The sequence below is a fragment of the Desmodus rotundus genome, chromosome 5, assembly GCF_022682495.2.
Source record: "Desmodus rotundus isolate HL8 chromosome 5, HLdesRot8A.1, whole genome shotgun sequence".
NCBI classification, from domain to species: domain Eukaryota; kingdom Metazoa; phylum Chordata; class Mammalia; order Chiroptera; family Phyllostomidae; genus Desmodus; species Desmodus rotundus.
Window position 1 is genome coordinate 66,112,920 of NC_071391.1, and position 21,850 is coordinate 66,134,769.

The window sequence follows — 21,850 nt, forward strand, 5'->3', positions numbered from 1 at the left end:
ACCATAAATGGGAAAATTATGTCATAGTGGGAACTCTATTCCTTAACTGGAGCTAAAAGAATCCACAAAAATCAGTAACTTCCCAAGAGAGGCACTGGTTCGGAAGAAAAAATAAAGGGATTTTAAGATTATTGTAGTTTCTTTTTTTTAGATTTTTATTAATTTTTTTGGAAAGGGGAAGGGAGGGAGAAAGAGAAGGAGAGAAACATTGATGTGCGAGAGAAACATGTGTCAGTTGCCTATTGCATGCCCCACCCGGGGACCTGGCCCACAACACAGGCGTGTGCCTGGACCAGGAATTGAACCATTCCTTTCGGTTTGCAAGACGACGCCCCCCCACCAATCCATACCAATCCGGGACTACTGTAGTTTCTTGTTATTGCATTTCTTAAATTGTTTCCGCATCTGTAAAACTGAGATGACACCTATTTTCCAGGGTTGATATAAGGAACTGATTATTAATAATATTAATCATAATAATACCCACTCTTCATTAAGGACTATTTCATGGTTTATGTAATACTAACAACCTATGAGGCATCTTATAGTAGCCCCATGTAGCAGTTTAGGATTCTGATGTTTAGCAAATCAGAATCAAATCCAGACAGTGCACCTTCAGAGTTTCACTATGTGCCCCCTGTAAGATAATACACTAGTTTAGGGTAAAACCATCAACATAGGGTGGCTCTTGAAAGAGTAAAAAAATAAGAAATGCAAGCAGGAGAATTCTGTGAAAATGTAAAGATAGGGAAATTCTTATCCAGAGAACAGAAAGGGTTCTTTTTCTCTTTTATTATTGAGCTCTCCTATTGTTGTACCAAGAAAGAATTAAGCAGCCCACAGAGCTTCTTCTCTCGAACAGGAAGGGTCCCAGAAACCCACTCACCAGAAATGAAATTCTCACAGCAGATGGACTAGCGCTGGACCTGGAACAGAGTCAGCACCTCCTTTCCTTTGCAGTGACTACGGCCCACCCCATAACTGCTCCAGTCCTACTCAGAAACAAGCAGTTCCACACCATTAGGAATTTGGATTTTCAAAGAGGTGATTCCAATAGATTTAACCCATGTTTAGAGAAGCACTTGCAAAATTGTTTGTCAGTATAAATACGTGGCCTCCCTGGTCAGAACAAAGCAATAGCAGAGGAAACTCATGTCTCCCCTAAGGTGATGCACCAGAAAATAAAACAAAAAACAAATGGGGATCAGTATTAAAATGTCCACGCAATAGGATTACGATAAGTGTGTTTCATATTCACGGGGAAATAATGATGCTGACTGCAACTGGTCCTACACCTAAGGATCTCAGACTAAAGGATGCCGGACAGCGGGTAAAGTATTCACGGGTTTGCTTTTTCTCTGAAACCCCAATGAGACTATCTTAGATGACCTGCTTTAAATGTTCACATTCCTGGTTACTTCCTGGCCATACCCAATCATCCTTTCTTCCGACCTGGAGCCAGTATTTCCTTAGCCTGCGCATTGTTTCAGTAGAATAATGCCAACTTCTCAGCAACTTTAGATTGTGCTGAGCTCCTCTGTTTGTTATCAGCTGCCATGTTCCACACTCGGTCAGAAAGACATTTTTTGTTTTGTGAACGGAGCCTGATTACTTGTAAGGTAAATGAGGAAGCTGTGTTGGTGAGAAAAGCCTCAGGCATTTCCAAGTTTCCTCATCAAGAGTACCTATTCTTCAGCCAGAAGAAACGAAAATTTCCTAAAATTCACTGGAACCCAAAGATTACAAACTGATAGCCCACTAGCTACCTACAGAATTGTGTTTGGACCAACAAATCATTTAACACGCTGAAATATTTGCCAACATTTTGAAAGCAAGGGAATACACAGAAACACCCAGATTTCTGGCCTCTGTTTAAAAATCAGAAATTCTAAGCCTGCATTTTTGTATGACAACAATCAGTTGGAGGTTAATAACTTTCAGGGCCAGTACTTCTTAAATCATCACAGCCTTACTTGGTCCACTTCCTCCCTTTATGTGACCTACCTGGACTAGTAGGCATCTGCACGGAATAGCCCTGCTAACCCGCTCTGTCTTGGCCACGCTCCCGTCTGATGCTTCTGTCTTTCAGCTCTTCACTTTTGTCGGGGAGTACTGTGAGAAGAGCTCTACGCTATTTTATAAAATGCTTTGCAACCAACTGTAAGATAGGTATTATCTCTATTTTTTGAAAGGGAAACTGAGGATTACAGATGAGAGTTGCACGAAATTAAGGTATATAGTTTAACCAGGATTCCAACCCAGTTTTCTGACTCCCAGCCCAGCCCCCACGTCCATTAAATTACAATTCCTGGTAACCAGTGTGAAGTTGTAAGAACAAAATGTCCACAAGGTTTATACTTAGACAAGTAGGAGAAAGAAGAAAGTACAATTTATATTCAGAAATTAGAAGTTGAAATATTATCTAAAGCCCACAGGAAATGTAAGTCTCCCTTGATAGTGAGTGAACTGAGGCTTTGCACAACTGTAGGGCACATCGCTGTGCTGAGAGCTGGGAGGCAGGCTTCCAGGCCCCTCCGCGGCACTCAGCCACGTTCCCACTGGAAAAGGTCTCCTTTCTGTTCCGAGCCCCCGTGTGTGCTCAGTGATAATAGTCTTTGGTCGTAAGTGGCAGCATTCCCTCTGCAGGGGCCTTCTATAGAGTCCCTCGTCTCTGTCACTCTGCTGCCCCAGATGTTCTTTCTTCTCCCCTCATTCCCGTTGTCCCCAGGTCAACCTTGGCCCACTCCCACATTTCCCTTGGTCTTTCTGTCCAAGAGTCTATCTTGTCGGTCTCCTGTGGGGAAAGAATTTAGCAATGGGCAGAGAAAGCATTTATTGTGTAAAATGCGCTGCATCTAGACGTGCCATTTGCTGCCATGCGTAACTTTTCAAGTATTTTCATTGTATACTCATGCAATCATAAGTCATTCTTATGAATAAAATATTCATTTTTAAGGTTAAAAAGTTTACAAAACTTTAATATATAATTGGATTGGTGATTTTTTACACTCTAAACATATAAATGGGAAGAAATATTACCCAGTGAAGGTATAAAACATGTGCATTTATACACCATATGCGAGATAAATGTAGACACACACATATGCTAGGTCATATCTCACAAGCGTAGACCCTTGTCAGAGTTTCCGGTTCCTTGAAAGACACGGGTGACATTAGCAGTACTCAGCCACCGTGTATGTTAAGTGTGGCACTTCTCCATGACTGATATTCTTCACTTCTGCACACGATTTGGTTTAGTAAAATGAGGAGGCAAGTTATTTCACTTGGCTGATTGCAACCGAACCTCTGTACCATGAACCACCAAGTATGGGCTTCTCTTCTCACAGAATAGCACAACTCGGAGTTAGTCCTGGTTTCACGATGCTACAAATGTCTCAGGTTCCTTCCTGCTTTTATGTTTATGGCCACTCAATGATTGTTCCACTTCCAGTCTTTTATCCATTTTCCCAGGCGGGAAGAATAAGAGAAAGATAACAAATAAGAAGGGAGTAATACAGTATAAGAAAACTAAAGTTTTCACAGAATTTTTCCAGTTATGACTTTTATCTCAGTGGCAGAAACTGTATCGGATAATCTCCATATTGCAAAGGAGTCTGGGAAATGTAGTTCTTCAGTTGGATATACTGTCACCTTAAACACAATCTAACTTTCAGTAAGGAAGAAGGAAGACCAGATTTGGGATAGGCAATTGATACAGAGCTCCTGTCCAGCCCACAGAATATGATTTTATGGAGCCCACAGTCTAGTGGGCCACCAACAGCTAGCAGACAGATGCAAACTAGGTAGGTATTACACGCTTTGATGAAATTATAAGGCAGGATGCGATGCAGACTCCTGAACGGGAGAAGATCCAGAATCCATTGCCTGAATTGAGCACACACTGAAGTTATAAGCACTCAGCTGGAGGACGCAGCTCTTCTTCACCTGCGAGGATTACACTTGCTAGTGTCTAACTTGCCAAGCTAAGCGGCCAGTCCTACCTACTTCCGAGTTACTCCCTTGGCAGTACTTTTGACTTCATGGAGAGCTACTAGGGCAGGCCTTGCATCCCTCCTCCTGGGCCTCACTGCTTCCTGATCTGCAGGTCTGCAAAAACCAAATATATTAGCAGCCGCATGTAACAGAGAACAGAGATTTTAAACAAATTATTCATTCTTCTTTCATGTATGAGCACATGATCTAGGAGGATGGCAGTTCTGCGCCATGAAATCATGCAGGGACCCAGACTTCTAATTCGTTATTCCATCAACCCTGGGAGGGAGGGCGCCCATCGGCATGGTACACAGGCTTCCCGGCAGCAGGACAAAGGAACGTGGCAAAGCAGAGCTTGCCTTCTATCTTTAAGAACCACCAATGAAGTTACATGTATTTACACTCTTTTTCTATTGCCTAGAACTTAGTCACATGGCTGCTTACAACACCAAAAGAGGCTAGAAAATATAAGACCTTTATCCTGAGCTCCTATGTCACTAGCTAAAATTTGGGGCTACTTCCCTGCCAAAAAGGAGAACATGGAGAGCATTGGGAAATGACCAACCATCTTTATTATACTCAGCCACGAACCAGAAGAGATCAGGGATTGCCAGTGTTATGGTCCCATAATTATTACTTCAGTTACCTATTGTTATAAACTATGCCAAAATTTGGTGGCTTAAAATGATTTACTGTGTTTCATGATTTTTTGTGTTATGACTTAGGCAGGCTTATTCTTTGTTTTATTGCCGATCATTGCTCAGCATCCGACAGACATCTGAGACACATTTGAAACCCCTTAATTACTCATTCAAAACAGTGGCCATGTCATGTCAATTTGACCTCTGAAATGAGTCATTTCCTTGTTCTGGCCGTGTTCATAGTTTCTAAGGTTGATGCAACGTTGCCTCCCAGCCCCGCTCCTGCAGTGCCCAACACACACTCACACTCAAACGCTTATTCTTGCCACCGTTCCAGTCTTCTTGAAGGTGAACCTGACCACGTCGTTCTCCTCCCTATGCCCCCCCAAGCTCCTCAGACTGGCCCTCACACAATCGATCCTGCTTATTTTTACCTCATCCTCCCCTTCCACAATCTCATGCTGATACATCGGTGCAAGTTTTAATCCATGAGAAACCCCATTCAATGTTTAAGTTCTGGGTCTTTACTACTTCCATTCACTCATAATGTCCTTTCCTATAAGTTCTACTTAGGATGTTTCCTTTCAGCTTCTCGGATCCCTACCTGCCTTCCTTTTCCCTCTAAACTCTGGGGTTATCGTTACTCCTTTTACACTTTGGGCATCTATCACACCTACTTCGATTTCACTGCTGTGTTTAATCCGTATGTCTATCTCCCTCATTAAGCTATGGTTTCTTCAAGAACAGAAACTATGTCTAGTTCTTTTTAAAATGGTGAGAAACTAGAGTGCTTGGCACTGTGTTAACTGAAAGGATGAAAGCATGAAAAAGAACAAGTGCAGCTCATCTCATTGCTTCACCATCACCCATTTCACTCCTTCCCTCTCCCACCTGATCTCGTGCAAGGTGGAACCCGGCCTACTGCAGAGAGCCCTGCTTCTTCAGCTTCTCGCCTCAGCTGGACTCGGTTGGATGATGACATCATCCCCCTGGGTACAATCACTCCATTTCTATCTCTGCACCCAACCTACCTTCTTGTTCATCCTTTCTATCATCTCCTGAATTCAAAATGGTGCTATTTCTCTGCTCCTCTTTAGTACTTAATACTTAGTCTTTTAGCATTTTATTATGGTATGTTTCATTGACTTTTAATTTTATCTGTTACTCCCAAAAAGCATGGTCCTCTTGAAAGAAAATCTAATTTACTCAGGATCTCCAATGACTTGCAGGGGTCCTGGAGCTCAATAATTGTCATTTGAGACTTGTCTAAATAGCCATTGAGTTTTTCTATTTCCGCTGTGAAATCCTGACACATAGTCGATCATCCAGACACACTTCAACACGCCCTGTGATGAAAAGCTGTTTCCTGAGTTCTATATTTAGAAGACTTGGTGACAAAATTATTTTTTTAAAACCTAAATCTTAATTTCTGTGACTTCTTCCAAGAGGTCCTATTTTTGACCTTTTGAAATAAGAACACATAAGTCCCGTCTTTTCTTGTCTTCAGATATCCCCAAAGGTCTCAAAGGTCTGTGCTTTTCAAACTGCATTGTTTATAATCATCTTGAAATGTTGTTAAAATGTAGATTCTAATTCAGAAGTTCTGAGATTCTGCACTTCTAACCAGCTCTTAGGTGGTCCAAAGGTCATACCTGGAATAGGGACATGCTGGTCTAAGACATTTTCACAGGATAGGGCTTCCAGTCTCCTCACCCACCTTCATCTTTCTTCTGGAAAAGGCTGGGCTGCAAAGACTTCTTTCAAGTGTGGTGGTACATAGGCTTTGCCATTCTCCATGGTGTAGTTAAACGGCGGTTCATTGCAGGGAGTACTGGTTTCACAGCAGTGCGCTGGGCTTTCGTCCAAACTCTGCCCCGACCAACTATGCGACATTGGGTTAATCCAGAGAAATCAAACATTCAGTCTGTTTTCTTTTCACATCCAGGGACTGTGTCTCACAGTTGGGAGGATCAAAGGACTGTGTGACAGTATAGGCGAGAACATGAGAGTTGTGCCTATGTACCCCCAAATTGGGAGCCATTATTTAACTTCTATTACTGCAATTTAAGGTTTCCCTGATTCTTCTGCCATTTGCATCAGAAAGTAGCAAACTTGCATATAAAACCCCTAAAGTCTTTAATAATAATTGCTACCCAGTAACATCTACTAGGTAAAAGGCACTGGGCTAGATATTTTATACCTATTTTCAACATTTTTCACACACCAAAATAAATCTTTTTTCTTCCTCCTTTAAGAGTCAAGGCTGGCTGAGTCTTACCTTTTGCCTTCCTGCTCCATGTATACCCGTCAAGGGACGTAGCCTTCCCAAAGAAAGATAGACTCTTCAAGTATCAAAGCCTATGAGAAGTTGCCTGCCCTCCCCATGTATTCAAAAAGTCAGGGGTTGAATCACAGCAGAGATAGGGGTCCATGATTCTGCTAAAAACATGTTGATATGACCTCCAGTTTCCTAATTAGCAGAACTGAGTCAGTCATTTCCGAACCTCACTCTTAAAAGCCTAAGGCTTCTATGAAGATGCCATAGAGGCTGTGGGCCTGGACGGAAGAAGAGATGGCATTCTCTAACACATGTGTACAAGCACACACTGGCAGCTTGACTTGTATTTGTTTAACATACTGAGTTCTAAATAAAATTTATTTGAATATGATTGTTCCAGTTGCTCCAAAAGTGCTTGAAAGTTTCCAGGGCCACTTATGGTTCATTCTGTGAAAAATCCTGCTTGTTTGCAGTGACTCAGTGAACATTAAAACCTATGAGGAGATTGGGAGATAGAGGTTATCATTTTCCTTTCTCAAGCCCAGGCTGACCCTGGGAATCCTTTCAGTAAACTGGCTCCTGGCAATTTGGAGAGGTAGGCTGTTTCAGATAACTTATTTCTGCCAATAAGTAGAGTTCTGCTGAATGCCATGCGTGGCTCATGTACCCCACACACTCAGAAACAGCATTTGTGAGCATTCGATTAGTACTTTTGAGATTTGTGTTCCCAAGGGTATTCTATACAAAGACTTCAAATGTTCTCATCTGCACATTTTTTTTAATAGCAAAAACTGTGGTATAAGAAACTTGGAAAAGATTTTTTCTTCTTGATTTTTGGCTGTGCAAAATTTCAATTTTAATAACACAACTACTTTGGCCCACAAAAGTCAACTGTAAATTTAACATGGCTTAATTTTCAAAAATTAGGATGATTTTATATTTGATGGTTTAGAAAATTGAATTCTTCAACATCACTCCCAAATCTTCCAGCTTCATCGACCAAGTTTTTATAGGTTTAGCAGTGAGAAGAGCAATTCTGTGTCTAATCTCTACCTTTAAGAACATGTAATGTTCATGTGTTGGGGGGTATGTTTTCTCCATCAACACAGGAAACTCCAGGGGAGAGCCGTTTATTACCAGAATGTTGAAGAATTAATTCCACTACTCCTGCACAAGGAGACAGACACAAAAACAACACAAGACTGCAATTGCATTTTCTAAATTCTGAAAGGGTTTACAATCATTGTACCTTTGTTAATGAATACACTCATTTAATGAAAGGAGCCGACACTAATATATAGCAAGCTCTGACTCAGTGCCTGGGACTCGGCAATGACAGGCAGGGGACATATCCCCCACACAGATCCCAATTTAGTGGGGAAACAAGTGAAAGTATTTGTCTCGAATAAAAGCAACTTAATTCCAAACAAATGAGATAAGGTGCCTGTGCGGGGCTCCGCCCACAGGGTCCCCCCCCCCAGCTGCCACGGATGAGAATCAGTCTACCAAGACACGATCTGCTTGGGGAGGAAAGGTGGCCGATCTCTCAAAGGAGAAGGGCCAAGAGCCTTTTCGTCAATGGGCTTTTATTGGGTTCATTTTGCACAGGAATACAGGTAAAGCTCATCGATCATTGTCAGGCAGTAAGGATCAAACAATAGACAACATACAAAGAACTCTGAGGGCTTATTCTGAGTCAGGGCCAGTTAGCTAAAGGGCTATAAAACTTTGGGAAACAGACTCATTTCATGCTTGGACCCTTATCAGAAAATTGAGGACATTCTTAACAAAGCAGGTTTCACAGGGTTTTATGCATTCTTTCTCAGGCCTGATCACCCTGGGGGAATCCGCCCTTTCCAGCACAAGGCCACACCCACTTCCAGTATTGTTTCAGGCTTAAGGCAGGCCGGGGAAGTAAGGCAGCCAAGAGATTAGGAGACTTCTTGCAGACTGAATGAGGACTCAGGCTATGTCAAAGCCTAGGGGCGATGGTCCATCACCCCCTTTTTCTGTAGCCCCCCAAGTCCTTCCCTGAGGGCTCCTTCACAACGGTGCCTGTCTTAGGTTGTCCCTCCCTTGAGGAATCTTACCCATCATTGGCTAACTGGTCATGCACTGGGGGCCAAGCTGGGTAAAGTAACGGGGGCAGAGGTGGTGCCCCCGTGAGGGAGATAAGCTTTGTCTCCTTAGTGGCTTATGGTCCCAAGGTCTCTCACTCAGCCTTAGCCATGGGGGGTTACAGCTTCTGAAACCAGGCAGGGTGGTTCCCAAAAGGTGCCCCCAGTTCACATCACCACCTTTGACTACTTTTTGTTAATTTTAGACTTTATTTGGACATCACCAATTTTACCATTTGTCTTCTTTCCTTTCTTGGATCCAGTCCAGGGGTCCACATTGTACTTAGGTTTCTGTCTCCCGAGTCACCTCTGATCTGTGAGTTTGTTAGTATTTTCTTATTATTCATGACCTTGGCCATCTTGAGAAGTACCGGCCTAGTATCTGTCCTGGAGAATGTCACCCATCTGGGTGTGTCTGAAGGTTTTCTTATGATTAGACTGGAGTTATGAGTTTTGGGAAAGAACAACAGAAGTGATATGCTCTTCTATGTCATCATATTATGGATTACAAGTTAGCCACATGATAAAGCTAATGTTAATTTTTCACCGTTTGGTTATAAGAGCATCTGCCAGCCTGCTCCTCTGCAAAGTTATAATCGTTTTCCACACTCCATTTTTTGAAGTTAGTCACTAAGTCTAGCCCATCCTCAAATGAAGAATGGTGAGACTTTACCCCCTAAGGGCAATAGTCATGAAATTCCAATTATTATTTGGAATTCTTCTGTAAAGAAGATTAGTCTCTTCTTCCCTATTGGAAGGCAGCTATGCTCACCACTGTGCCACCAACGCCACACTCTTCTTTCCTACTGTATATTTCTTTATATAAATGAAATTTGTCATTTATATCAGTGTAGATTTATGGATATTTTATAGTTTGGGTTATAATCCATTTATCCACTACTACATTGCCCAAATCATTCCAGCTTTGGCTGTTGGGAGCTAGTTTGTTTTTATTATTTCTAAAATATCAGTTGTAAGGGGTTTCATCTATGTCAATTCCTTCTAACCCAACATTCTCAAACAGTATGCTCCACACAAATCTCTAACACATCCTAACAGTCCTTTCCTACTTAACCATACTGCAAATTATTCACATTGATCTTATTTCAATAGGCTTTGTGCCATATTTTTTTGCTTTATATAACTTTTTATTTTTCAAACCCAGTTGACATACAATATTATATTAGTTATAGGTCTATAACATCAATAATTAAACATTCTATAACTTACTAAGTGATCACCCCAATATTTCCAGTACCCATCTGACACCACATAATTATATTATTGACTATACTTCCCTATGCTATATGTTACATCCTATGACTATTCTGTAAGTACCAATTTGTACTTCTTCTTTTTCTCCGTTTTCCCACCACCACTTTCCCCTGCCCTGCCCACACTCACCTCCCACCCTCAATCCTACCCTGCTTTGGCTTTGCCCATGGTTCCTTTATGTCTGTTCATTTATGAACCCTTTATGTTCTCTCCCACATTATTTCCCTCCCCCTCCCTTCTGGTTACTGTCAGTTTGTTCTTAACTTCGATGTCTCTGGTTATATTTTGCTTGCTTGTTTTGTTAATTAGGCTCCACTTATAGCTGAGATCATATGGTTTTTGTCTTTCACCGCATGGCTTATTCCACTTAGCATAATGCTCTCTAGTTCCATCCATGCTGTCACAAAGGGTAGGAGATCCTTCTTTCTTTCTGCTGCATAGTACTTCTTAATCCCTTCACCTTTTCACCCATCCTCCTAACCCACCCCCACCCTCATCTGGCAACCGTCAAAAAGTTCTCTATATCTATGCATCCATTTCTGTTCTACTTGTTTTGTTTTTTAGATGTTTTGTCTGGTGTAAGTATTGCTACCCCAGCTTTTGTTTCTTTTCATTTTCATGAAATATTTTTTTCCATCCCTTTGTTTTCATTCTGTGTGTTTCAATCTGAAGTGAGTCTCTCGTAGACAGCATATGTAAGGGTTTTGTGTTGTTATCCATTCAGCCTCCATATTGTTTTTTGATTAAAACATTTAATCTTTTGCATTTAAAGTAATTGTTGATAAATGTGTACTTACTGCCATTTTATTACTCATTTTTTTATCTTTTCCTATTTTTGTTTTCATGTTTATCTTTTTAAAATTTTATTGTTATTCAATTACAGTTGTCTGCATTTTCTCCCCATCCTTCCACCCCACCCCAGCCTAACTGTTTTCATTTTTATCTTTAAAGATAAAAGATGACCCTTTTATCTTTAAAGAAGTCCCTTAACACTTTTTCTAAGACTGCTTTGGTGGTGATGAACTCCTTTAAATTGTTGTTGTCTGGAAAGACTTTTATCTGTTCTCTCGTTCTAAATTGAGCTTTGTTGGATAGAGTAATCTTGGTTGCAGATCCTTGCTTTTCATTACTTTGAATATTTCTTGCCAATTCCACCTGGCCTGCAAAGTTTATGTTGAAAAATGAGCTGACAGTCTTGTGGGAGCTCCTATGTAGATCACTGCTTTTCTCATGCTGGTTTTAAGATTCTGTTTGTCTTCAACCTTTGGCATTTTAATTATGATATGCCTTGGTGTGGGCCTCTTTGGGTTCCTCTTGTTTGGGACTCTGCACTTTCTGGACTTATATGTCCATATCCTTCACCAGGTTAAGTAAGTTTTTCATCATTATTTCTTTCACAAAGGTATTCAATTCCTTACTCTCATCTGCCCCTTCTGTATCCTCCATGATGCAAATATTGGTATGTGTGACGTTGTCCCAGAGGCTTATCAATTTTTGGATTCTTTTTATTTGTTTTCTTATTGGGTGTTTTCTGCTGTCTTCTTTTTTGGTTTTCTATCTTTTGTTTAAGTTCTAAGTTCATCTACTCTTCCCCTAAGGTCATTGATCATCCTTATTACCTGTGTTTTGAATTCTGCATCTAGGTGATTGCTTGTCTTAATTTTGTTTAGCTTTCTTTCTGAAGTTTTGTACTGTTCTTTCATTTGGGCCATGTTTCTTTGTCTCCTCATTTTGGCTGCTTCCGTGCTTGTTTCTATGTATTAAGCAGAGCTGGTATGTCTCCCAGGCTTGGTAGAGTGGCCTTTTAAGTAAGTTTCCTATAGGGTCCAGTGGCACAGCTTCCTTTGTCACCTGAGCTGGGCACTGCAGGTGTTCATGTGGGCTGTGCATGCCCTCGTGTTGTAGTTGAGACTTGTTCACCATTGGCACCTCAATGGGAGGGATTTACTCCCAGGGCAATTGGCTGCAACCACTGTGGAGGATCAGCAGTGCAGGGATGGACCACGTGGAGCAGGACTTACTGGTGCCTGCTGAGTTCACCCCTTGGGTGCTTTGCTTATGGATGTTGGGTGGTGCTTCAGTGTGGTTTGAAGCTGTCCACTAGCTAGGTGTGTTGACTCTGGGGCCTCCTGGGATGGGCAAGCCAGGTCAGCCGACACCTGTGCCCTGCCTAGAGCCACCCAGCACGAGCTACAAAGTAATCTGCAGATGGCTGTTACTCCAGGGAAGGCCAAGCTACAAACCAAGGCCCACTGCTGCTAGTGTGAGCCTGGGGCCACCTGGCAATAGGTACATGACACACTGAGGCCTGATGCTTCTTGTTTCAGAGATTTTAGGAAAATCTGAAGCAGGAGCCATTTCCATGCAAGATAGCCACTTGTATAAAAAAGTCACTGGAAACGCCTTGGGTGGGCCCACAAGTTGGGTGGGGCAGGACCTCAGGGAATCACCAGGGCAGGGCTCACAGTGTCAGCCAGGTTGATGGAAACTCAGATATGGTGCCCACCTGCTGGCTCTGTGTAGGGAGGGCTCTGAAAAGGAACAATGGCCTCTGCCAGCATTTCTGCCTGGGAGAAAGCTGCCCCTGCAGCTCTCACCCTGATGCCAAACAACTCAGTTTCTTCCCATGTGTCCCTGGTGCCTGTTGAGCTGGTGCCCCAGCACTGGAACTGAGGGCAAGCAAATCCATATGCAGGCCCTTTGAGAGGAACACCTGGGACTCCAGAAGGCCTCTGCCTCACTCAGCCATCATCCCTGCTGGTTTTTACAGCCATAAATTGTGGGGACTTCCCTTCCCAACACTGGAACCCCGGCTGCAGGGCCTGGTATGGGGCTGGGACCCTGGGCTCTTCAGGGTGTACCTCTGCATCTGAGATACCCCTCCCAGTTTCTATCTGACACATTGGTGTGGGACCAGCCTGACCTGAGTCTCTGCAGGTGCTACCAGTCTCCATGTGGCTTCTTTTTTATATCCTTTGTTGTAGGATTTCTCTTCAGCTAGATTTAGGGTGGTTTTGAATGATAGTTTTTCTGTAGTTTAGCTGTGACTCTGGTGTGGTTGTGGGGGATTCAAATACCGCATTCACCACGCTGCCACCCCGAAGAGACCACACCCTTGTGTCGTGATTTGTTTCTGTCTCTTCTGATGACGGAAACTGCAATCCAGTTGAGAAAAGCAGGCTGTATCCCCGATGGCCAGGTTACTAACCTGTCAGGCCTAGTTTTTGCTAGGTGATTTCCTGTACTCTAACAATCAATTTAGCAACACAAATTACATACCCAATTCTTGTTCTTCGTACACAGAAAAGCAAAATTTAGCCAGAAGTCAAATAGTGACCAAGAGCATCATAAAATTAATACAAATCTAAAGGGGTATTTGTATGCTGCTACTTCTTCCCAAGCACACTTTTCAACTTTTGCAAACATATTTTCAGGTACACCTATTATATTTGATACTTTGTTTATGGCCTGGTTACTTCTTTCTCCTGTAGAAAACTGCATTATTAATAGGTACCAACATTAACATTTTCCTGATCTTTCATAATGCCAATTTCTCAAGAAACTGTTCAATTGTTAAGAAAACCCTATCAATTCTGCTATGATTTTGCACTCAGCCACACCCAAAATGACCATCCACAGTACCTGTAATGTTGGTTTTTCTCTTTATGAATCCAAGACAGCTGCTCTCCAACACAGTAGGTCTTCAAGCACAAAGATTAAATGAAAATGTGCTTACATTGTTTATTTTTAAAGTAATTTAAAATACAGTGTAAATATACATCAAAGATATTGTGGCAATTTGGATTAGGAATAACATGAGGTTATTTACATGTTTGTGTGCGTGTGTATGCGTGTGTATATCCACACACACAGTGCAGATAAATACAGAAACACTACAAAGTAAACACAAATCTCAATAGGATAATTTACTGACAATCATTTTCATCATATTTATTACTTTATTTGTCACGTTAATGGCTGCAAAGAAATTCCCAGTACTGAAATATGATATCTAAATATTAAACTTTTACATAAACTATAGTACCTCAAATTTTAACAGTATATAAATAGAATTCTGAATTTAAAAAACAGTCGTCTTCCCTGACAAACTCCCTACTTATCTGTACAGGTTTCAGCTCAGAGTTCAAGAAGACTCTTGAAATCACAGCGCTCAGCATGCGGTATTATCTCCGATTTTAAGCCTAAGTCACGTGCAGGCAGTGGGCTCTGTAAAAAAAGACGTGACTGAGCATACAGAGGCAGATATAAAAACTGTAACAACGCTGCCACGTTCAGAACAATGCACACTTTAATTTAACAGACCGAGCGGATCCAAGGCAAACCTGGGTTGCTCTCAACCCTGGAAGGGTAAAGATCATGGGAAATACTGCTGAGAAGAGGCAGGTAACAGAAAAAGGGAGATGGTTGCTAATTGAGGTGTCTTGGCACCTTCGGCCCCATCCATCTCCAACGCTTCAGCTCCTCATGTAGCCTGTACATAAGCATCTAGGATGGTGGAGGGTTATCTACACTGTAACAATTGCAAGTGGCCCCTGCCTTTTGGGACTCCTCTGTAAACTCACAGACTCCATCTCTCCCAGTAGCACCAAGAAGTATTCGACTCTGAGCTTGGCATCTCTCTCATGGGTGCCAGGGGGAGAAGTGATGACCTATGGGACCCCCTACCTCATACAACTGCTGCTGAACATCGGTCTAGAACATGCAGGCCAGTTGTCTGCCAATGGCTTGCTCTGAGGGCTCTCAACGTTCTCATCGGAGATTCCTTATTTAAAACAGTGGGTGCAGCTGCCCTGAAAACATGAACAGTCCTATTTACTGATCTGATCCTCTAGAAGTCCATGCCATTCATACGCCCAAGTTTGCACAAGGTCACTACCAAACAGAACCTGCGCAGCTGAAGCAGGAAGGTATTACTGACAACGGATGGATCCGATGACTGTGCTTAGGAGTGAGGCTAGTTGATTTAAGCCTGACTAAGTCTGAAATCAAACACCTGATTTAAGTCTGTGGCTCAACAGGAAACAGCCAGGATGTGTACTATTCACAGCAGTTAACCTCATTTGTAAAATGTGTTTGATGTTGGAAAGTAACCAAAAAAGGTAGGAGACAAAATTAGACAGCAATTTCTACCCTAAGTGAAAAATACCTAGTAGTCAAGAGCAAGATAACTTCTCAGCAATTGTCAAGTTTCTGTTTCATTTTTCTTTACCAGGAGATATGTTTTTGGGGGTCCCATCCAGTGTTTTTAGCACAGAGTAACAGCTGCAAATTATAAATATATTATAAAACCAGAGAACAAACTCTGTTCCTGAATTGCTCTGCCTCTAACTTCAGTCAATAAAGTATAAACCAAATTGGGGTTTTAAATGCTAACGAAAGCATCCTGAATACATAATTTAGGGGGTTCACTACAAACGGAGTTGTTTGAAGAAAGGCTCTACAGGACTCCTCTGCAGCAGCACCCGTGTGGATGACAGCCTTTCTCACGGCAGACAGTCCTGAAGAACGAGGCTGGGAGGTTAACAGGGTGTTAGCTTCACGGGATTAAGGTGTCAGGTTTATTTTCCTTACAACACAGTGGGGATTTAGGAAGCATGCCACTGTAGGTAAAACCAACTGTCTAGAATAAGAATAAAAGTCATTATGTATCTTTGTTTTTCCTGTTTGGGAACCTGGATTGTTCAGGATTGTAAGGTACCTTTTTTTGTTTCTCCACCACCCCTGGAAGAGCCAGCCATCAAGCCATTCTTGAGAAACCTGGTTACGCTCATTCATATTTGAAAGCAGGGTGCCGATGCAATTAGCAAAAGCACTCACATCAAACTACAGAAAGCACTTCCTCATATTTCATGGACTTTACAGGAATACAAACACTATTTTACTGTTCAGACATGTACATTCACATAGCACAACAGAAAAAGCCTTCAGTTGACAGACTACTTTCTTTAAACTTGGTAGTTGTGGCACAAGAGTCACCTATTAAATACGTGTTTTGTTCTTGGGGATACTTTCACATAACACAAGACGATGACTCAGTAATCTCATCTCCATACTGATTATACTGCAACCCATGATTAGGAGGTCCACGTTGTGTGTTTGGAGGGTGTAGATGTAGCAATTCTAACGTAACTTCACATCTCTGGAAAGCTAAGATTTCATTATTGAAATGCTGTTACAATTTTGAATGTGACCTTCCAATAATTGGCGTTACTTTCTTGTGTAACTAATATTGTGATTCAGAGCACCTATCTTGATTTTCCCAATGCTCATAAATACTTCGTCTGCAGGAAAGTTACTCTTGAGAAAAGCAGCTTCAGTCTATCTCCAATACATGACCATGACTTGCTCACACGTGTGACTGGTATGAAGAACAAAGCACCATTCTCACAAATCTTATAGATGAAAACTTCAAACAAAAACAGTTTGAAGAAGCACTTTTGTAGCTTGTTTAAAAAAAAAAAAAAAAGGGCTACAGCAAGTACTGCTACCAGACATGCCTCACCAGGAGAAAGAGAGTTTCCCACCCACATGGTACACAGCAAAAGCTTGAATTCCTGACTGAGCATCAGGGGAGTTAGCTCACAGACAACTCAGAGGCAGGAACATTCTGGTCTGTGTTAAAATAAAATGAAGGGTGAGATTTCCTCGTGCAGCAGCAAGCAAAGTAGAATTCTGAATCTCCTTTTGGAGTCAAGTTGGTCTTTGACCGAAAATCAATTTGCTTTAAGAGGTTCTAAGCTGGTAGGATGCCAGATAATGGCGAGGGTGCTTAAATGGAGTGTTGCACAGACTAAGGAGCTGGTACACTGGAAAGACAACCTTCTGTTCCAGCAGAGGGTAGTCAAGGGTGTCAGCAGTGCTAGTATCGCTAGTAACAGCCACCCAGGATCTAGAGATCAACATGCTCTAGGACACCCCACTGTCATGTACAAAAATGAACAGCAGGAGGCAAAGGGGAAAAAAATGTTTATCAGATTTTTTCATTATATTACTAATTTTTATAACATTAAATATTTTTCATTCCAATGCACTGATACTTGTTTCTGGTTGTGACTCCACCTATTCTCTTTATTTTTAAATTCTACACTATTATTACATTTTGAATTTTAAAAGCGTAAATGCTCCAAGGCCTAGTTGTATACATGTGTGTGTGAGAGCGTATAACCTATTAACTCTAAAAACACTAATTTAAAGTAGAAGAGAATAAGATTACAGATTATAATATCACATAGAAAGAGTTTGAGACAGTCATTACCTGAGTGTCTGCACAGTGGAGAACTCTGAAGTAACAAGTGAAATAGAGCCTAGGGGGCCAGCGCTGGGGCTGTTAAAGGGCAGGTCACCAGCTTTCTGGAATCTCGAGGAGAAAGGCTCTTTGCCACATGCAAATAGTTATAGAAGTAATATATCAGAGTTATGGAAATAATAGAAATAGAGGTTGGTGCGTGACCAGATGTTTATGGTATATATAAATGGGCAGTAAATTTCTATACTCTACGAATTCGGTGAAATTCCTAATAAAGGCTGTAAATTGAATGGCATTTTAAAAAGTCATGTACATATCTTATTCCTGCTAAAAATGATAAAACCATTTAAAAATTTCATGGTTTAAATAATTTAAGAATCCTGTGCCTTTACGATTAAATTCTGTTTAACTAAGCATAGACTTCAGAAGGCGTAGCTTCTCTACCAGTGTCTTAAAACTTTTTTTATCATTTGTAAAGAATTTCTCATTAGCCAAGAGTAGGTATTAATAAAATTCTTTGACCCTTTAGTGTTACAAGTAGAATTCAAGTTGTATGCTTTGATATTACACTTTTACATTGTTTTCCTCTTATGGTAATTATACTTTTGTGATGCTGTTATAGTGCTAGTAGCGGAGGACACGTGCATGTGATTCATCAGGATTTATATGTTAATGTAGTACAATTTCATGAAACTCCCAAAGACATAAGGGTACTTTTACACGTCCTCTGAACCAGGGGTCAGCAAACCAAGATCCGTGAGTCACACTCGACCTGCTGCCTGGGTTCGTAGGATCCATCAGCTCAAACGGCTTTTACATTTTAAAATGGATTTTAAAAAGTCAAAGAAGACTATTTCATGTCTCACAATAATGGTAAGATCTTCAAATGTCAGGGTCTACAGAACGCTGCATTGGCACGTAGCCATGCTCATCAATTTATTTACGTCTATGTCTGCTCCCTGCATGGCGGCAGAGATAAGGACTGTGATGGAGTCCCCAGGGCTTGCAAAGGACAACGTGTTTACTATCAGGCCTCACAGAAACAGTTTGCTGACCCCTGCTCAAAGCCGATGGCAGGAGTCTGGAATTCTGGATGGAGTGTTTAAAGTGGACTCAGTGTATGACTTAATTTGGCTTCATTTACAGACATCATACATCATATACATCATTGCTTTTGAATATTATCATCTACTTGGTAAACAAAAATAAAGTTACATTAAAAAAAAACAACTTATTTCCTTGAAATGTTTAGGACCAGCAAAATAATCATATATAAGAACAGTATACTTTTAAGAAAAAATAATAAATGAACAATTTAAATACATTTTTAAGTAATAATTTCAAGATTCCTCAGAGTATGCCAGACAGCTAAGGACAGATTCTAAAATCCTTATATCAGATTTCTAGTTTTCAAATTTCTGGGATATAGTATTTATACAGTATTTGAGATTCTCAATTGTTATTGAGGAGACATGTGGAGAGTTACTTATCAAAAAGAAAGATACTTTAAAATAAGAAACCAGCCAAGAAATAAAAAGAATGGCAAACAATTTAAACTTCTCTTCTTATTTTCCATTAATGGGGAGCTACATAGTCTGCTGGTGTAGGACTTGATAGAAATTGTCTGTTTTCATTTAGTGGGCTGATCCCCATATCTGTGTCAGATAAAATCATAGCACTTATTATTTGTTACCATGGATACCATGAAGATACTGCCATCCGCTAAATAATATTAGAGGAAGACAACATAATTTTCTGGGACTAGTCCTGTTTTGCCTTCATAAGTTGCCTTCAACCATCCTGGTTCCACTGATGGGTACACTGGCAAAGAAATAAAAAGTTAATGTCACTCAATGAACATTAGCTTCAAATAATTCTATGCACAAATGGGCAAGAATCCACATCGGACTGCACGCATCCACGCATCAAGACAATGTCACAGCACCTTTAAAGCCGGAAATGTCCTTTACATTCATATAATCAATCAATCGGCCACTCTCTCACATCCTCCCTGCACCCTCGATTCCGCTCCACCCTGCCCGCCCCCCAACACACATTCAAGGGAAGAAACTGGAGGCCAGAGGAATCTGATGTGTTCACTTGCGGAGGTCAGGGGAGGCAGGGCTTGAACTAGGCTCTGAGTCCCCTAGCTTCCACTTTAGACGCTGGCAGATACACTGTTCCTTCAGGGAAGGCAGTGGGTGCACGTACCGTTGGAAAATACCGCCCCCTGGGGGAAGGAGAGCTCATGGCTGTGCTCGGCTTTACAGGAGTACATGGCTTTGGCTTGGCTGAAAGGGCAAAAGACAGTTTGTAAAAACCACAACATTCAAAAGAAATACATTTATATTCAAATTATTCTTTAAAATGATATGTTTTTACTTGTAATTGGAGTATAATATAAAGTGCAAATGTAAGTGTGCAAAGTGCATTTCTCACAAACTGAACACACGTATGTAATCAGACAACACTGGTGGCGAACCAAAAGCTGTCTCACATTTCCAGGCAATGCCTTCAAGGGGAACCGCCTGGCTTATAGCAAAGAGCCTGAAATGGATTTAAAGAACGCTATTATTTAATTGTTGGTAAATATGCTGTTTTTGCAGCATATATTGAGGGTCATAGGTACCATAAAACATTTTTTTCCACTTTCATTTCAGACTACCAGAGGTGAGATCCCAAAATTAAAAGGTCTACAAGGGATAGTGAGTGAGTTACGTAAGCATGATGGATATGTTGATGATAACTGGCAACCAAAACAGCCTCACTGTCAGGAGGAAGATGGGACAGATTGAGGCTTTGGAAACCAGGGATCATATCTATTTCTTAGAAAGGGAAGCCAACACTCAGCTCTGGCATGTGTACCACATGGGGATTCAGGCTCAATATAGCCAGATAGGCTGGTTTTCTAAGAGAAGCCTGAATCTCAGAGTTTTATAGGAGTTCTATTAAGAACATTTGAGCCAACACTAAAAAGGCCACCATCCGAGACCACTAATCAAGTCATCAGTCAAGTCACCTTTACTCTGCAACAGCCGCTACCTTGGTGAGATGTGGAACTCCTCTTGACTCCGCCTACTTCTCACCGTCTCTACCACCACCAGAGTGCAAGCCAAAACCATTGCTGGTGTGACTCACTGAACAGCTTCCTACCATCCTAAATCCTCTAGGCTCCCCGTTCTTGTCCCTTTGTAATCCATTCTTTACAGAGCAGCCAGGACAGTTTGAAAAAGGTTCTAATGATCATGTCATTTCCCTGATAACAAGCCTTTCACTGGTTTCCAACTCTAGCCCCAAACCACACACAGTCAGGTGCCTGTTGGCTCTCCTGCTTCTGTTGTGCCTGCATCTGCCCACCTACTGTACCCCAGTCCCACCTGCCCTCCTTCTCCTCAAACATGCCAAACTCATTCCCACCCCAGGGCCAGCTGAGTCTTTGCTCTGAGATGTTTTCCTCTTGAACCTCACGTGGCTCTACACATCTATTTCATCTTAAATTTCCAGAGCTTTGCTGAAGGTCATGTCTTCCCTGACCACACGCTCTAAAATAGCTTCCCGGGCATTTATCACACCCTCCTAAGTCTGCGTGGTACTAATACCTGTTATTCTTCTGTTATCGTTGCTATTTTAGTTATCTTCTCTCCTAATCAAAATGTATCCTCCATGAATGATGCCTGATGCCTAGTACTAACTCAGTAAGTATTTCCTGAATAAGTGAGAAGAAAAAAAAAAAAGGGAAAATGCTCTGATGCTCTGGGCTCTTTTTCTATGTGATGAGTCCTTTAAACACTCAAGGCACCTTTTCTTTCCTCCTTTCAGTCCCAATACTTAATCTGCAAACAAGCAGCAGCGGTGTTAGGCATCGCAGGTCTCTCAAAGCACCAAGGTTACGTTATTTCACTTTCCGGTTGGAGCTAGACCCTATGTCTCACCTCCACATTTCCAGAACAAGGCGAGGGCACTTAAACCAGGGGCCTCAAATGTCATCTGAAGATTGGAAAGCTTACAGAGGAAAATTCCGCCCCTGCCCCCAGAGTTTGCTTCTATACTCTCAGAAAGTTTGCTAGGGGAGCCTGCAGCAGTCGGGTTTGGGAATGTCCACTAGCCCGCTTTCCAATGCAACATGGTTTAAGGAAGAACTGAGGGAAAGGAGGCACCCACAGAAAGACAGGGTTTCACACTAAACAAGAGCTGCGTGGGTGTGTATGTGTGCGCATGCGCATGTGCACCTGGGTGTGTTGGTTGACGTGGGTGGGAGCTGGGGGAGGAGGATGCTACC

The 21,850-nt window shown here is 41.7% G+C and overlaps 1 protein-coding gene across 3 annotated transcripts in view; it reads right to left on the bottom strand.

Annotated features, from left to right (window-relative positions):
* Positions 1 to 14,038: 14,038 nt before the first annotated feature.
* Positions 14,039 to 21,850, bottom strand: part of ARHGAP42 (Rho GTPase activating protein 42) — a 245,838-nt gene continuing 238,026 nt past the window's right edge. For all 3 annotated transcript variants that reach the window (XM_045183571.2, XM_024574588.3, XM_045183572.2), the window contains 2 exons: positions 19,783 to 19,862; positions 14,039 to 19,392 (listed from right to left, as the gene is read on the bottom strand). In XM_045183571.2, coding sequence (XP_045039506.1) covers positions 19,304 to 19,392; positions 19,783 to 19,862 — 169 coding nt within the window. In that variant the 3' untranslated portion in view covers positions 14,039 to 19,303. The remainder of the gene's footprint in view (positions 19,393 to 19,782; positions 19,863 to 21,850) is intronic.